At 41.9% G+C, this 14933-nt stretch overlaps 1 protein-coding gene across 5 annotated transcripts in view; it reads right to left on the bottom strand.

The window, feature by feature from the left end:
- The window catches only part of LOC137647330 (nuclear pore complex protein Nup98-Nup96-like), a 180651-nt gene that overhangs the window by 103748 nt on the left and 61970 nt on the right, over positions 1 to 14933 (bottom strand). For all 5 annotated transcript variants that reach the window (XM_068380746.1, XM_068380749.1, XM_068380733.1 and 2 more), the window contains exons 10-11: positions 7324 to 7464; positions 6772 to 6916 (exon numbers count right to left, since the gene is read on the bottom strand). In XM_068380746.1, coding sequence (XP_068236847.1) covers positions 6772 to 6916; positions 7324 to 7464 — 286 coding nt within the window. The remainder of the gene's footprint in view (positions 1 to 6771; positions 6917 to 7323; positions 7465 to 14933) is intronic.

The raw sequence follows: 14933 nt of genomic DNA, 5'->3' as shown, positions 1-14933 counted from the left end.
TCCTCTATTGTTATCTCTCTCTCATTCTCATCTCCCATCACTGGCACCTCAACACCTGGAACAGCAATTATATCTGCCTCCCTATTATCCTCAACATTCAGCAAACTTTCAAAATATTCCGCCCACCTTTTCCTTGCCTCCTCTCCTTTTAACAACCTTCCATTTCCATCTTTCACTGTCTCTTCAATTCTTGCGCCAGCCTTCCTTACTCTCTTCACTTCTTTCCAAAACTTCTTCTTATTCTCTTCATATGACTGACCCAATCCCTGACCCCACCTCAGGTCAGCTGCCCTCTTTGCCTCACGTACCTTGCGCTTTACTTCCACCTTTTTCTCTCTATATTTTTCATACTTCTCTATACTATTACTCTGCAGCCATTCTTCAAAAGCCCTCTTTTTCTCTTCCACTTTCACCTTCACTCCTTCATTCCACCATTCACTGCCCTTCCTCATGCTGCCTCCAACAACCTTCTTGCCACATACATCACTTGCAATCCCAACAAAATTTTCTTTTACTAACTTCCATTCCTCCTCTAAATTACCAGTTTCTCTTACTCTCACCTCATCATATGCCATTTTCAACCTTTCCTGATATTTACTTTTTACCCCCGGTTTTATTAGCTCTTCAATCCTCACTAGCTCCCTTTTACATCCACCTACTCTATTCCCCCATTCTTTTGCTACAACTAATTTTCCTTCCACCAAAAAATGATCAGACATACCGTTAGCCATACCCCTAAACACGTGCACGTCTTTCAATCTTCCAAACATTCTTTTAGTCACCAACACATAATCCATTAATGCCCTTTCTACTACTCTTCCATTTGCCACTCTTACCCATGTATACTTATTCTTATCTTTCTTTTTAAAGAAGCTAGCACCTATTACCATCTCTTGTTCAACACACATGTCTACCAGTCTCTCACCACTCTCATTTTCACCTGGTACGCCATACTTACCAATGACACCTTCTACCTCTCCAGCGCCCACTCTAGCATTTAAGTCACCCATAACAACTACATAATTCCTTCTACCCAGTCCTTCTACACACCTAGTTAAATCATTCCAGAACTCATTCCGATCTTCTTCACTTTTCTCACTACCTGGCCCATACGCACTGACAAACGCCCAACATTCCCTACCCAACCTAACCCTTACCCACATTAACCTAGATGATATCTCCTTCCATTCCACTACTTTACCTGTCATCCATTCACTCAGCAATAACGCCACACCCTCTCTCGCTCTTCCCCTTTCAATCCCAGACACTCTACCAGACATTTCACCAAACAAATAAAACTAAAAAGGATAAAAAAAATCAATATCACAAAAATCCTTGAATCTGTAAAATGCCTGACAGAGGCTATTATTTGTTTGCCAAAATTTAAAAGAAAAAAACTATTACTATTCACATAGGCTGACCAGTAAAATCCTACACCTAAAAGAAGTTATAACTTTATCTGATTTCCTTATTATTACTAATTTTGTACAATACCTGTAAAATTATAATAAAATAATTGATCACTGAGCTAGGATTCCTAACTCTAATCCATCCATCCATATACCAAAAGCACTTCCCCCAATTTTGGGGGGTAGCCGACATCAACAAGAAACAAAACAAAAAAGGGGACCTCTACTCTCTACGTTCCTTCAGCCTAACCAGGGACTCAGCCGAGTTCAGCTGGTACTGCTAGGGTGCCACAGCCCAACCTCCCACATTTTCCACCACAGATGAAGCTTCATACTGCTGAATCCCCTACTGCTGCTAACTCCGCGGTCATCTAAGGCACCGGAGGAAGCAGCAGGGCCTACCGGAACTGCGTCACAATCGCTCGCCATTCATTCCTATTTCTAGCACGCTCTCTTGCCTCTCTCACATCTATCCTCCTATCACCCAGAGCTTTCTTCACACCATCCATCCATCCACCCAAACCTTGGCCTTCCTCTTGTACTTCTCCCATCAAATAGGAAAATAAATTAAGATTCATAACATTCAAGAAAACAATCATATTCAAATTTCCTTTCAATAATTTCCAGTAGACTAAAATTTGTGACGGCAAAAATTCCTGATTACATTTCTCGGTTTAAATCTATAATTTTGATACTGATTTGAGATAAATCTTATATAACCAGTCTTTAATATTTTTTCTACATAGCAACACAGTAACTAGACAGCTTAATCCTAGATTTACAAGGATTTACAAGGATTTATAAGGATTCATAAAAGTCCAAATCTTTTCATATAGCAGTAGAGATAATTTCAAATTAACATTAAAGGGTAGACATCAATTTTTAGACTAAATGAGAATGAATGAGAGGGAGTCACCTACCTCAGGCTTTAGTGAATTATAGGGCTTGAATATATAGTAAAATTTAGACGTAATATTTACTTTTCCTGGCTATAAACTTGTCTTTTAATAAGGAGATTGATTAAAGCACAGCTGTAACTTGGCAGATAATGTCTCACAGAATTTTTATACAGGAGAGGGGGTTCCCAGCCTCCTCGTCCCGTCCCTTTTAGTCGCCTCTTACGACACGCAGGGATAACGTTGGCGCTATTCTAATTGTTTTTATGCCCCCGCGGCCACAGGGGCTGGAGGAACGTAGAGAGTAGAGGTCCCCTTTTTTGTTTTGTTTCATTGTTGATGTCGGCTACCCCCCAAAATTGGGGGAAGTGCCTTTGGTATATGTATGTATGTATGTAACTTGGCAGGGAAGCCCCTTGCCGGAAAACAGAGAAGTCACTTTGACTAATGGGACTTTTGGGGGCAATGATTATTATTACTAGCTAAGCCACAACCCTAGTTAAAAGAACAGGGCTCCAACAAGGAAAAATATCCCAATGAGGAAATAAATTATATGAGAAGTAAACGAATAATATAAAATACAGACCAGTAAGAAAATTTAAATAGATCTGCCATGTTAGAATCAACTGCATACCTATAGTCCATTTCTATTAGCGATGCATATTTCCACCGACTCGCGGCGGTGCCCTTTTAGCTCGGAAAAGTTTCCGGATCGCTGATTGGTTGGACAAGATAATTCTAACCAATCAGCGATCAGGAAACTTTTTCCGAGCTAAAAGGGCACCGCCGTGAGTCGGTGCAAATATGCATCGCTAAAAGAAATGGACTATAGTACTAAGTATTGGGTGGTACAATCTTGGAAGATCTGAATGTAAAGGAGGGTAAGAATTATGGAAAGTCTTATGCAACATGAGAGAAGTTGAGTTAAAGGACTCAGATTTTTATAGTTTGGAAAAATTCAAATTATTTTTTTAATTTGTGATCTGTCCCAACATGAATAAAAACCGTCCTTTAACCCTTATACCCCCAGGCTCTCTGGAAATTTCCAACCCTTAACCCCCAAGGGGTTATTTTTTTCCCAGCACATTTTCCAGTATATTTTTTTAAAATTTCTCTAACAGCCTTAATTTTTGTCATAGAGAGGTCAGGTTGGTCTCATTCTCTTGGAAAATGCCTGAATTTTCTCAAAAAATCATCAAAAATATGAAAAAAAAATTTTGATAGCATTTTTTTGCAAGGACGTACCGGTACGTCCATGGGGGTAAAGGGATGGCTTTTGTGAAACGTACCAGTACGTCCTTTGGGGGTAAAAGGGTTAATAAGAGACTCATCCATAGGAGGGAGGATGTCCCTATTACCAAACTGGCTGGCTAAAATCCTGGAATTGCTGATCTTGGTCCTGATAAGTTGCAAAGACTAGCATCCTAAATGCCTCATGAACCAGGGTTAAAAACCCCATCAGGTTCATGCACGGCCCAGGCAACCAGTTTCTAAGACTTTATGGGTTTGCCTGAATATATCCATCCTCCCACTCGTAAGGAGGATGGTGAAATGAACACCAATAGAAAAGATGCTAGCTAAAGATGAGGCTTACCTGTATCTACATCCACCCAGCTACATAATATTGCAAGAGTTAAACCACAAGGGAGAGGAAGAGAGGAAAACAGGCCAGACACTTTCACTCTAGCCCTAGAATTATGTTGTACTGTAACTGCTATCTTAGACGTGATACTTTAGGTCCTATAATGGAGGATCACAACACCAGCAGCTGAGCAGCATCACAGGTTGTTTGACTGGCTAGATAGTACTGTACTGGATCCCTCTCTACTTGCGGCTTATTTTTCTTTTGCGTACACATATGCCGAATAATCTGGCCTATTCTTTACACATTCTCCTCTTTCCTCATACACCTGACAATACTTACGATAACCCAATGATGTTCTTCACTCAAGGAGTTAACTACTGTACTGTAATTATTCAGTGGCTACTTTCCTCTTGGTAAGGGTAGAAGGGGCTCCTTAGCTATGGTAAGCAGCTCTTCTTAGAGGACACTCCACAATCAAACCATTGTTCTCTGGGCCTGGGTAGTGCCATAGCCTCTGTACCATGGTCTTTCATTGTCTTAGATTAAAAGTTCTCTTGTTTGGATCTAGTATGCATCAACTCCCCTGGGACTACAACAAGTAAGATTTTACTTCAGTTGGGTCATCTAATGATGCCTTGATTTCATTAGTAGTTAAGACTGAACAGCCTGTCCATGATGTGTCACGCTCGTGTAAGATTTATATAAAATCTCAAGCAGATTGGAACAGCATTTTGAGGGGTCTTCAGAATTTGAATTGGTCACAATTGTATAAAAGTGTTGAGCATGTTGTTCTTTTGAGTGAGAATCTGGTTAATATAATTGATAGGCTTATTTCTTCTTGTGTGCTGGAGTACTGAGTGAAACATAAACACTGGTTTAATGACGATTGCAAACATGCCTATTTGCAGAATCAGGAGGCCCATCACCTTTGGAAGGGTAAAAATTAGATTTGACTTGGAACAACTATATTCAGCTAAGAGCTGTTGCTCTGAGTTTATGCTTCAACTTAAAAAGAATACAATTTAACCATAAAAGACCCTTTCTGGTACAACCCAGGAACATAAGTGCTGGGCTTCCCTTAAATCTGCACTCTTTGGTGTAGGCTTAACAGTTCCTCTTTTGTTTACACCCAATAGTTGAAGCCCCTATACAAGGGGACTGGGCTTCCCTGCCACCAGCAGGTAAGTACCGGCTACTGCCAACACCTAATTGTAACTGCCAAGTTCCAGCCGCCCTTGAATCAATCTCCCACTAAAGGGCAGAAGTTTGTATTAGCGTAGGAACAAACTTGGATCTGATAGCACTGCCTGGTAATAATTTAGAATATAAATATTAAAAATAAAGATACAATACACATATAGCCTATACCATCTTCTATTGGATTTATGAATAAACAAAATCTCAACCCTCGCAAAACTGTTTACTACAGTATAAGTAAAACCAATTACTAAAAACCTAAAAAACAAACTAAGTATTTAACTGAAATCTTTATCTATGACTTGTCTTTCATTTCTAAACATACATGCATCGTGTGTGCATATCTTATTCAATAGTTTGCAATAACAGTTAAATAATGAAGGGCTAAGACAATATTCTATATATAAAATTACAGTTAACGGTCTGTGAATGCCAATTTGATTTCCAGTATGTGGCTCTTGAGTACAAGAAAGGAAACCCATGAGGTAAAATGTTACATAATTCCAGAACTAATTCAGACAGCAAAAGACCTGTGATAAGTTAACTTAAGCTTGAATGTTAAGAGACTATCTTAAAAGGTATGATAGTTAAAAATATATATATATACAATATTGCAGACTATGCCGTACATTGAAAAAAAATCCCTTGATAAACGATGAAAGAAATTCAGTATCGTGATATAAAATATCATCAACTAAAGTCTTTGGCTACCATACATTCTCGATGCTTTTAGTTCTTTATGAAAATGATATAGATTCAGAAGACAAGCCCAAACACATATTAAATTGCATCTTGTTCATAATAAACCTTGATGCTTTCTTATTTTTCACTTAGAATCCTGCTAATATATCACCCTGGCAAATGACTTGAGTACTCTATACATTTCTTCTCCACAAGACAGAAGACTGCGTGCACAAAAAAAAAAATTAAATCATTTACTCTAAAATGTGTTTTCATGATGGATACATATTTCTAATAATTCAATAATCTTTAAAATATAAAGGACCTACTATGTTTGGGATTGAACATTAGAAGTAACATTTACTAGACTAGCCCTACAACTTCAACTAGCATTATGATCATGCTTGTTTTCATATGCATAAAAATGTAATTTCAACGTGCATTAATGGTATTTTTCACATCAAAACTACTAGATATCTATGATTAATACATATCTATAAAACACTGGGAACAAATGCCACACAACTGATATCAGACAGAATGTCAGTATACTTTATGTTAATTATGATTAACCTTATCAATAATGCCAATAAGTTGGAACTTACAATTCTAAAGAAGCTTCAATTAAAATCCTTAACCCTTTTACCCCCAGGCTCTTTGGAAATTTCCAACCCTTAACCACCAAGGGGTTATTTTTTTCCCAGCACATTTTGCAGTATATATTTTTTTAAATTGCTCTAACAGCCTTAATTTTTATCATAGAGAGGTCAGGTTGGTCTCATTCTCTTGGAAAATGCCTGAATTTTCTCAAAAAATTATCAAAAATATGGAAAAAATAATTTTATAGCATTTTTTGCAAGGACGTACTGGTACGTCCATGGGGGTAAAGGGATGGGTTTTGTGAAACGTACCAGTACGTCCTTTGGGGGAAAAGGGTTAAAAGTATAAATTTCTAAATAAACCTGACAGAAATACTACAATCAACCTGTAATGTGTAACTTACCCTTGATTATTGCTTTTGTTGATAGGCTTTGGCCGAGGTTTATTATTAGCAAACAATGAAGGCGACAAGACATAGACAGGCCGAAAAGTACCACTTGACAACTTTGGACTGTTCTGATCAGCTGGGGGTGATGTGCTGCCTTGACCTTGAAGGAAATAATTTCAAACATGGAAAATTCAATAAAAGGAAATTAAACAATAAAATCTGAATTAAGTACAGTAATGTAAATTGAAAAAAAAATTTCAGGAAAAATTATATTTTCAAAATAAAATAGATTTTTGAATATACTTACCCGCTGGTTACATAATGACGTGATCTAAAACTTATATAACCAACAGGTAAGTTTTATATTTAAAAATGATATTTTCATAATAAAATAAATTTTTGAATATACTTACCCGCTGGTTATATAAGTTTTAGATCACGTCATTATATAACCAGCGGGTAAGTTTTATATTTAAAAATAATATTTTATGATATGAAAACTTCTACCCCTAATATGTTCTGATAAAGAGAAATCTACAAACTGAGAAGAAAGCAAACACACAATACCTGATGATGATGCAGATTTATTCGAAACAGCAATGTCAAATAGTGGCTTTTCAGTCATTGCTTTCACAAGTTTGCCAAGGTCAGGAAATACTCCTCCACTCATTCCTCCACCCATAGTATTCTGCTGAGGGAATCCAAACCCTGAGGAAAAATAAATTCATGTTATATACAGTTAAGTTCATTCATACTTTTATGTGCATAGTGGCCAAACAAAATATATTAACCCTTTTACCCCCAAAGCACGTACTGGTACGTTTCACAAAACTCATCCCTTTACCCCCATGGACGTACCGGTACGTCCTTGAACAAAAAATGCTATAAAAAAATGTTTTTCTTCATATTTTTGATAATTTTTTGAGAAAATTCAGGCATTTTCCAAGAGAATGAGACCAACCTGACCTCTCTATGACAAACATTAAGGCTGTTAGAGCAATTTTAAAAAAAATATACTGCAAAATGTGCTGGGGAAAAAATAACCCCTTGGGGGTTAAGGGTTGGAAATTTCCAAAGAGCCTGGGGGTAAAAGGGTTAATGTTAGTTTGTAATGCTCTTCAAGATTAAATGACACTAAACACCATGGAACAAATTTGCTTTTTCCAAAGAAGATACTTTTATGTATATTATCCCTTTCACCCTCAAAGGACGTACTGGTACGTTCTTGCAAAACACTGTTAATTACATGTTTTTACTTATTTTTGATAATTTAATGAGAAACTTCAGGCATTTTCCAAAAGAATGAGACCAACATGACCTCTCTAGGACAAAAATTAAGCCTGTTAGAGCAATTTAAAAAAATTATATAGCAAAATGTGCTCGAAATTTAACCTTATGGTGGGGGTAAAAGGGTTAAGATATAAGAATAAGGTCTAAAGATAAAAAAAAGAAAGCATAGAAAAATCATAAGGGTACGAGAAGACTAAAACCATAGAGCATTATACTTGATAGGAAGATTTCAAATTACCAGGTATATAAATATTCTATATAAGAGCTAAGTTAATAAACATGACATAAAATGTTTGAAGACAAACTTCAGACAATGGAAGTTTCCTGTACAATCACAAGAGCTATGCCATCTTACCAGAAAAAGAACAAGGTATCCAACAAAAATGAGGAACAATAAAAAAAAAAGATGCCTTCAGTAATTTGGATTTATGAGCTGGACTTTTGAATTTAGGGCCATATGGTTCAGCACTGGGACCTTTAATGCTATTCGGTGCCCCATTATAACTGGATGAAAACCTTTCAGTTGCACTACGAATAAAAGTTGACGAAGGAAAAGGCTATTTTTGGAGTTAATGTGCACTGTGGTCTCTAAGGACTTCTCTGTAAAATGCTAGAACTGGGAATCCAATACAACATAAAATACCCAAAAAAAATTTTCCTTCTTCTGCTTTGGGGCCAGTGTTTCAACGTGCAAATCTTATTATCCAGTGTGTGTGTAGGGGAAACCTAACTCTATTGAACCTGTCACAGCACCTCCAATGCTGAAAAGTCTGGTAACGGATGACATGACATATCATCGAGAACTAATAAGGCTTGTATTTGTGTAGGAACAATTGAAGGTCATTTGTACTTTCAATATATAACCTGAGTCCTTCCCTTGGGTTGTATTTGTGTGGAAATGAATGAGAGGGCTAGTAGGGGTAATACCATGGGAGAGCAATCTAGCAGGCAGGTGAGAGGATGCACAACCGAATGCGAGCAGGCAGTTGAGAGGATGCGCAACCGATTAAAAGCAGATGAGGGCGTGTGATCGATTGAAAACAGGTGAGAGGGCGTGTGATCGATCACAAGAAGATGAGAGGGCGCACCATGGATCGCAGGCAGATGACAGGGAGCACGATCAATCGCGAGCAAGTGAGAAGGTGCAAGATCTATCGCGAGAAGCAACCAGAGCAGTTAAGGTTGCGGCTTTTGCTCTTGCACCTGTAATGGCAGTCTCTCAATAGTATGCAAACACCTAGTATCACTCTAATGGGAGAGCAAACTAGAAAGATGGACCTACCGTAAGCATGAGAAAGCACAAAAGCACAAACAGATTAGCGATAACATTCCAAAAGTTGCTCGCATAGCGGTGACATTCTCAAAGAGTAATTGCCATTGCAACCATGAAGGGCTACGTTCCAAAAGATAATCGTATTTACAAACAGCTGTAGAGAAAGCACAATAGCGTGCAATTTTTTTTTCTTCATCCTCGGTGAATGATTGAATGGCCAAAACAAGTCTCTCCCACTGGGAGAAAAATGGTAGGAGCGACTCATTGTATATGAAACTCCTATCAATGAGTTAAACGATTAATCATCCAAAAATAAAAGGGAAAGGCAGCAGACCAATTTTCTTTAATATGTACAAAGTCTGCAGACTGACTATGTTTCTGAGTCTGAAAGAACTTGAGGTACGAACAGGTACTCATACAAAGGTTTGCCTCTATGCAGAAAGCTGAAGGTATATACGTGAGGATACGCCCTGGAGTGTATCTTCATCAGTCTGGGAGGTCAAGTGCTTCAAATGAGCGTAATCAAAACATGAGTGTAATCGTGCACACACTTTCAGATCATAAGAGATATACAGTATTTCCCTTGGGGAGAATGCAAGATCATAATCATCTACACACATTCAGAGCATAGAGAAATATTACAAATTTTACAAGTACTTTGTATTTAAATGCTTCATTATGATAACACCGAGAGAGAAAGAAAAAAAAGAGCCTCCTATGAGGGATTAAAGAGAATTTTTAAAGGAGACAAAGGACTACAATGAATATACCTTACAAAAACATGTAACATTACTTGCAGTACTATCGAGAGAAAGAAAACAGAGCCGCCTATGAAGGATTAGAGAAAACTGTTAAATTGGAAACAGACATAAATACCTCTCCCTGAAATTTTGAAAAGTAAATAGTGATTGGACGAGGATTAAAACTGGTAGGCGAGAATGACCATGAATGGGAGGTAAATCAGTTGTTGTTTGCGGATGATACTGTACTGGTAGCAGACACAGAAGAGAAGCTTGACCGACTAGTGACAGAATTTGGAAGGGTGTGTGAGGGAAGGAAGTTGAGAGTTAATGTGGGTAAGAGTAAGGTTATGAGATGTACGAGAAGGGGAGGTGGTGCGAGGTTGAATGTCATGTTGAATGGAGAGTTACTTGAGGAGGTGGATCAGTTTAAGTACTTGGGGTCTGTTGTTGCAGCAAATGGTGGAGTGGAAGCAGATGTACGTCAGAGAGTGAATGAAGGTTGCAAAGTGTTGGGGGCAGTTAAGGGAGTAGTAAAAAATAGAGGGTTGGGCATGAATGTAAAGAGAGTTCTGTATGAGAAAGTGATTGTACCAACTGTGATGTATGGATCGGAGTTGTGGGGAATGAAAGTGATGGAGACAGAAACTGAATGTGTTTGAGATGAAGTGTCTAAGGAGTATGGCTGGTGTATCTCGAGTAGATAGGGTTAGGAACGAAGTGGTGAGGGAGAGAACAGGTGTAAGAAATGAGTTAGCGGCTAGAGTGGATATGAATGTGTTGAGGTGGTTTGGCCATGTTGAGAGAATGGAAAATGGCTGTCTGCTAAAGAAGGTGATGAATGCAAGAGTTGATGGGAGAAGTACAAGAGGAAGGCCAAGGTTTGGGTGGATGGATGGTGTGAAGAAAGCTCTGAGTGATAGGAGGATAGATGTGAGCAAGGCAAGAGAGCGTGCTAGAAATAGGAATGAATGGCGAGCGATTGTGACGCAGTTCCGGTAGGCCCTGCTGCTTCCTCTGGTGCCTTAGATGACCGCGGAGTTAGCAGCAGTAGGGGATTCAGCAATATGAAGCTTCATCCGTGGTGGATAATGTGGGAGGTTGGGCTGTGTCATCCTAGCAGTACCAGCTGAACTCGGTTGAGTCCCTGGTTAGGCTGAAGGAACATAGAGAGTAGAGGTCCCCTTTTTGTTTTGTTTCATTGTTGATGTCGGCTACCCCCCAAAATTGGGGGAAGTGCCTTTGGTATATGTATGTATGAAAATAGATAGGTACTCTGGTCAGCAAAGGGTTACGTAAGGGACCAGAAAAGTTGCGTAAATATAAGAAAAAGACGTTTTAACGATAAAATAAATTGTTTTTGTTAAAAATATTATTTGAAACATGAAATATATATGTTCACCTAGCCAAAAAACAGTAATCTAAATTTCAAAAATTCCATGTGGAATTCAAGAGTTACACCATTTAACTTGGAGTAATACTGCACAACTATTTTTGCGGTAAATGTTATTTTGATATCTTGTGATCTACATTAGTCTTCCAGAATAGTCTACTTTATAGGTCCAGCACTTTGCTGCAGTAGAGGGGCTTGAGTGTCCCAATGATGGGCTGGGCAATGGCGGAGGGGTAGTTTATCCACCCTGGCAGGCTCAACCATACCGCTAAGGCCAGTTCTGAGAGACCAGACCAAGACTGGACCCCTATAGGCCTTCTCCTTTATTTTAATATAGGCAAAGGCTAGGAGAAGGAAAACTCCAAAATCAAACCAAACAAGACCCCAACAGCGGAGCTTCCCAGCACCGGCGGAAGAGGGCAATGCCTGTCGGGCAGGCAACAAGGCGGGCCTTGACATAACAAGAACCCGGCAGCCCGATGCAACCAACATCGGAGAAGCCGCCTGTCTCATATGTCTTGAGCCGCGGTGAAAATGATGTGGGCCAAGTGTGTGTGCGTGGCCGTTGCAAAGCCACGACCACCCAAAACAATATAGTGTACCTAGCTACTGGCATTCTGTCGTTTCCTCCACCCTTCTTCATCTCTTTCTCACCATCATCATCATCACCACCACCAGCAAGTCCTGAGGCGACAGCACTGTGGGTGAAGGGGGCAGGCCTGGATAGCTGGAAGCCCTTAGCCCACGACTGCACTCAGGCGGCGAGTCTAAGATTCAGTCGCTCTCTGGTGACGGTGCCGTGACACCAGAGTTCGGCAGCTGGACTTGTGACTGGGCTGGCCTATTGAGGACATCGCAGCCCAACCCACATGGGGAGGCCCCTAGAAAAGGTGGGGTAAACATCGGACACGGCAAACCCGTCTGGTCAGCTCACCGCGGCTGGCGGACATCCCACTAATGCGGTCGAAATAACAAGAAAAAAATATTAACCTTAGGTGCGTGGAACATCCGCACCCTTCAAGACGTGACGAACACCAACCGCCCGGAACGACGTACAGCCCTCGTCTGCAAGGAGCTAGCCCGCTTCAATGTTGATGTGGCGGCTCTTAACGAGACCAGACTACCAGATGAGGGCAACATCAGGGAAGCTGGAACAGGCTACACCATCTTCTGGAAAGGCAAGGCCCTAGAGGAGCCTCGCATCCACGGTGTCGGCTTCGCCATCCGTTCCCAGCTAGTGCAGCAGCACAACCTCGCTCCCAAGGCCATCAGTGAGCGCCTGATGACTGTCCGCATCCCCATCACGCGGGACAGACATCTCACCCTGATCTCTGTCTACGCCCCGACTATGACCTCAACCGATGATAACAAAGCTGCCTTCTACACCCAGCTCGACCGCACCATCCAGGCAGTGCCCGCCAATGACAAGCTCGTTGTGCTTGGCGACTTTAATGCCCGAGTAGGCAAAGACCATCGCCTGTGGGAGGGAATCATCGGCCGCCATGGCATTGGAAATTGCAACGCCAATGGCCAACTCCTACTGGGTCTGTGTGCAGAACACCAACTTGTGGTAACCAACACCATCTTCCAGTTACCAAAGCGACAAAAGACCACATGGAGACACCCACGGTCTAAACACTGGCATACCCTGGACTACGTCCTGACCAGAGCCAGAGACCGAGGAGACGTCCGCATCACCCGATCCATGCCCGGAGCGGACGACTGCTGGACGGACCACAGACTCCTCATCTCCCGACTCTCCGTGACGACCCTACGACCACCCAGAAGGGCACCTGACAGCGTACCACACCAACGCTTTGATTGTAGTAAGCTCCGCAACCCACAGGTGGCACAGAACTACAAGGAGGCCTGCGAACAATACCTCGCAGACCCTGTGGGTCAGGCCACTGTTGAGCACCACTGGACCACCCTCAGAAACGCCATGGCCCGTGCCGCGGAGGAAACACTAGGCTTCACCACCAAGAAACGGCAGGATTGGTTTGATGAGAATGATGCTACCATCTCTCTTCTCATTGAAACCAAACGACAAGCACGCCTGACTTTGGAAAACCAACCAACAGCAGCTAACAAATGTGCTCACAAGGTGGCTGAAGCTGGTTGCCAAAGAGGTATCCGTGAAGCCCAGAACACCTGGTGGCAAAGAAAAGCTGCAGAAATACAGAGTTTCGCTGACCAACGTGACCTGCGCAGCTTCTATGCAGCAACAAAAGAAATATTCGGTCCCACGCGGTCATCAGTGGGCAGCCTGAAGGACGCGGATGGGGCCACGACCATCACCGACAGCGAGGGCATCCTGGCCAGGAGGAGGTCTCACTTTGAGAACCTCCTCAATGACCAAGCAGACACCCCAGACGATCTCCTGCGAATGACCCCGCAGCATCCCGTCCGTCACTGGATGGCACTACCACCCTCCATCCATGACTTCAACAAGGCCCTGCAGCGCATGAAGCCCGGCAAAGCCCCAGGGCCAGACAACATCCCGTTGGAGCTCCTCACTCACGGTGACCCCGGCTTGAGGAACCGTTTGATGCTCCTTATACTGAAAATATGGGAGACCAAGACCCCCCCCCCAGTGACTTCCGCGATGCAAACATCACTACCATCTTCAAGAAGGGAGACAGGGAGAGCTGTAACAATTACCGGGGAATATCACTACTAAGCATCGCGAGTAAGATTTTCGCTCGGATTCTCCTTGACCGCCTCCTTATTCTCGCAGAAGACGTCTTGCCAGAGTCCCAGTGCGGCTTTCGACCTTCCCGCGGGACCATAGACATGATCTTTTGTGCGCGACAACTACAAGAGAAGAGCCTCGAACAACAACAGCCCATAATGTTCATCTTCTGGGATTTGAAAAAGGCCTTCGACAAAGTACCTCGACCTGCCATGTGGGCTGTCCTCAAAAGATATGGCTGCCCACCCGATTTTGTCAAGCTGGTGCGTGCCCTCCATGACGGAATGGTTGGGAGAGTCTGCCACCAGAACTCTCTTTCAGACCCATTCCCCATCAACGGCGGCCTGAAGCAGGGCTGTATTCTGGCCCCGATGTGTTTCTCGCTATACACCGCAGCAATGCTCAACGAGATTCCCCCAGACACACCCTCAGTCGACCTACGTTTCCGCATGGATGGAGGCGCTTTCAACCTCGCTAGACTCCGCGCCAGAACCAAGACCACCTTGTGTGCAGTGCGAGAACTGCAGTATGCTGAAGACAATGCCACCCCAGGTCAGACGGCAGAGGACCTGCAGTCGTTAGCTGATGCATACAACTCTGCCTATGAACGCTTTGGGATGCAAGTCAACTCAGACAAAACCAAGACCCTCGTCCAACATCCACCATGACTGATGCTCCCCAACTTCAATACCACAGTGAAAGACCAACCGTTAGAACAGGTGGACCAGTTCTCCTACCTAGGGAGCATCCTAACATCAGCTCCCACAAGCAAAAAGGTCGTGGAGAACA

This window comes from Palaemon carinicauda, chromosome 1, assembly GCF_036898095.1.
Source record: "Palaemon carinicauda isolate YSFRI2023 chromosome 1, ASM3689809v2, whole genome shotgun sequence".
Taxonomy (NCBI): domain Eukaryota; kingdom Metazoa; phylum Arthropoda; class Malacostraca; order Decapoda; family Palaemonidae; genus Palaemon; species Palaemon carinicauda.
This window is presented reverse-complemented; position numbering and strand designations above follow the sequence as displayed.